Consider the following 3,201-nt stretch of genomic DNA (forward strand, 5'->3'; position numbering starts at 1 on the left):
TGATAGACGTTATGGGCGTTGAGAACCAACGCGGACTAGCACATCTTTTGGATCATATCAGAAGATGCAGGTTACAATTTATTGATGATTAAATATGTTTTTACAGTAAGGTTAATTTACTACCTTTACATGTTCTTGTTTCCAGTTCGGCGGTTCATGAGCCTCTTGGCTCGTTTGGACCGTACAAGCTTGAAGCTTGTAACACAAAAACGTGAAAAACGTGAAACGTGTCCTCCGTGTTATTCGTACGAATTCATTCAATTATGTTCTCGAATTTTGTTTGAATTTGTTCGAATTTGTCTCGTGACGTGCGTACTGCTTGGCGTTTTCCTTTTGCTCTTCCTGCAACCCATTCCTGCGCGGGCTATGCCAGCTATATGTGGGCCGGCTGTAGTGTCCTGGGTATCAAGGGATCTAGCATACGCCGATCGGTTCTTTTCCTGCGATAAGACGTGATATAACACCGGCCTTTCTCAGGTTGACATTCACTGACAACCAAACAGACGGACAGACAGACAGACACAGTTTTAGACTGTCGGAAGGCGGGAAGGTGCAGGATGCAAAACTGGGACGTGTACCAGTACAAAAAGAGATGCGTTTGGACGACTATTTACTGAGGAAGGCTTACGAAGAGGAGCTAACTTAAAGCAGAGGTTTTGGCCGGTGAATAGTACAGCGGCTGGAGGGTGGGGGCCCACTGGGGGGGAGGGGCTTTTCAATTGCTTGCCGCTGCGGCGCTATGTCGTGTCGTTGTCGTTGTCGTCTTTAGAAGTCTATATATGCACGGGTATTTATATCATAAACGTTTTGGACGCATCATCTCATTATTATTTCGGTTGTTCCATCCAAAATTCAAAAGTACGCTGTACGCTGCGCGTGATGGCTCCGAAGGAAGGCCCTCCCAAAATTTTATTTACTGTTGTTGCTTAGCTGAATTGAATTGAATTGAGTTCCCACCACACAGTTGTTTTGGCAGTAGTGGCTGTGGACGACAACGCTCATGCAAATGGCGGCCGCACCGGGTTACCGTACTCTGACGTTTCGGCCAGTGTGTATTCACCTGATTTAAGTGCATATGTGGTGTGTACGTGAAAGTGCCTTGCAAGGCCAAGTCGGGCCGTCGTTCCAACGAGTTGTATAATTCGCAGTCTGACACATGCTATTTATTAAATCTGGTCTGGTCTGGGTAGACACTACTGCAAAGAGCGGTTTAAGATCCTGGGTTCGATTCCCGGGAAGACCCCCGGATTACTCGGGAGAACGAGATTAAGGCTAGCTGCTGAGATGTGGAGTTGAGGTCACAGTTGATGAACCAGATTCGCACGCTGGGTCGGTGGCGATTGCCAAACCCTCCGACTCTTCGGATGTTCGGGTGAATGATGAGGAGGGGTCCCTGAAGGCTGGATCCGCCGCCTTGGACTTACAGTTCGTATGGCGAAGACAGTGTGGTAGTGGTGGATGGTGCTTTAAGGTGATAAATCGTAGAACTGACAATGTGATAAAGTGGCCCAGAAGCCTCCCACTCTGTAACATTACATTGTCAACACCTTTTCCTCAAAGTGTGAAGATTCTAGAGAGATTCGTTGCTTTTACGGCAGTGCCGTACCGTACACGTCACCACATCAAACATGCTGCGTGATTCCTGCTTGCTGGATCTGGACCTGAATCTGGAATCTACGTAGCCTGACTCACCTTTTGAGTTTTAAACACACATCGCCTGGATCTGGATCTCGATCTGGAACTGAATCCTGCCAGGACGCACCCGTACACAATCTTTGCCTGTCTTCCCCGCCCATCTCCGCCCGTCGGCGCGCAGATTTATACCACAGATAAACTACTGTTCACATAATCTCTATATATAGTATAGCCGTTTTGGTGATGTGTACGTCGTTGTACGTCGGCGGCGGCGCCAGATGGCCTCCTAGGAATTCGTTCCGTCGTCTGTCTGTCTGTCTGTCTGTCTGTCTGTCTGTCTGTCTGTCTGTCTGTCTGTCTGTCTGTCTGTCTGTCTGTCTGTCTGTCTGTCTGTCTGTCTGTCTGTCTGTCTGTCTGTCTGTCTGTCTGTCTGTCTGTCTGTCTGTCTGTCTGTCTGTCTGTCTGTCTGTCTGTCTGTCTGTCTGTCTGTCTGTCTGTCTGTCTGTCTGTCTGTCTGTCTGTCTGTCTGTCTGTCTGTCTGTCTGTCTGTCTGTCTGTCTGTCTGTCTGTCTGTCTGTCTGTCTGTCTGTCTGTCTGTCTGTCTGTCTGTCTGTCTGTCTCACTGCTGGCCCCGGCTCCGTGGCCTTGCGTCGACGGCAGCATACTCGACCCCGTGAAAGAGTCCCCTGCTGCTCCTGTCGCTAGAGAGCCCAGCTCTGGAGGGGGAGGAGGAGGGGGAGGAGCAGGAGGCGGCGGAGGACCAGGAGCACGTTGCAAGACCGGACTGATGAGAGCCGCCGGCATGCGCTGCGGCGGATGCGGCGGATGCGGCGGCGGCGGCGGCGACAACATCAACGGTGATGACGGCGGCGTCGCCACCGGCACTGCCGTCGCGACGGCGGCCATGAGGCGCTCCAGGTGCGCCTCCACAAGGATCGCTGGCGGCCTGTTTTGGGGCTGACGTTGCAAGCAATGAAGCGCCACTGCCCGGTAGGTCTCCGGGCACGAGGGTGGGAAGGCGGGGAAGATGCTGCTATACCGGGGGCCTTGGTCGGTGCGGATGCCGGCGCGGCGGCCGTGGTAGAGCTCCCATAGCATCACACCCAGCGAGAACACTTGGGTGGTTGCATGTATGTATGTATGTGTGTGTGGGGGGGTAGGGTTGTGTGTTGTGTGTGTGGGGGGGGAGGTAGGGGTATAGCGGTGTAGTGATGTAGACGACGACAAGCGGGACGGGGAGGGGCGGAAAGGGGGGAGGGGGAGGGGGAAGGAAGCCGGTCAAGGAGCGGCAGAGAGAGAGAGAGAGGGAAAGGTAAGGGGAAGGGGGAAATCGGAAATGGGAGAGCAGCTGGATTAGAATGGCACCTGGATTCGAAACGGCGACTTCAGACAACGACGGACCGACAGCAGCAATCTTCATGTGGACATTGCTGCTGCTGCCTGTTCACGCCACTACTCTGCTACGGCTGCCCCAGAGTTTTTATTTTCGTTTTGGGCCTAGTACCCTAGAGTAACAAACTGGGTGTTTCTTGCGGTTACAATTCCTATTTTTTTAGTCGCTGGGGT

At 52.5% G+C, this 3,201-nt stretch overlaps 2 protein-coding genes across 2 annotated transcripts in view; one reads left to right on the forward strand and one right to left on the reverse strand.

The window, feature by feature from the left end:
* Nucleotides 1–1,092, forward strand: part of VOLCADRAFT_121498 (uncharacterized protein) — a gene marked incomplete at both ends in the record, with an annotated part of 4,640 nt that extends 3,548 nt beyond the window's left edge. Inside the window, one exon of the mRNA XM_002956205.1 lies at nucleotides 965–1,092. Coding sequence (XP_002956251.1) covers nucleotides 965–1,092 — 128 coding nt within the window. The remainder of the gene's footprint in view (nucleotides 1–964) is intronic.
* VOLCADRAFT_97234 (uncharacterized protein) overlaps nucleotides 999–3,201 on the reverse strand; it is a gene marked incomplete at both ends in the record, with an annotated part of 2,987 nt that continues 784 nt past the window's right edge. The window contains 3 exons of the mRNA XM_002956254.1: nucleotides 999–1,060; nucleotides 2,259–2,351; nucleotides 2,406–2,631. Of these exons, the coding sequence (XP_002956300.1) occupies nucleotides 999–1,060; nucleotides 2,259–2,351; nucleotides 2,406–2,631 (381 nt within the window). The remainder of the gene's footprint in view (nucleotides 1,061–2,258; nucleotides 2,352–2,405; nucleotides 2,632–3,201) is intronic.

Source organism: Volvox carteri (genome assembly GCF_000143455.1).
Source record: "Volvox carteri f. nagariensis unplaced genomic scaffold VOLCAscaffold_59, whole genome shotgun sequence".
Classification (NCBI taxonomy): Eukaryota; Viridiplantae; Chlorophyta; class Chlorophyceae; order Chlamydomonadales; family Volvocaceae; genus Volvox; species Volvox carteri.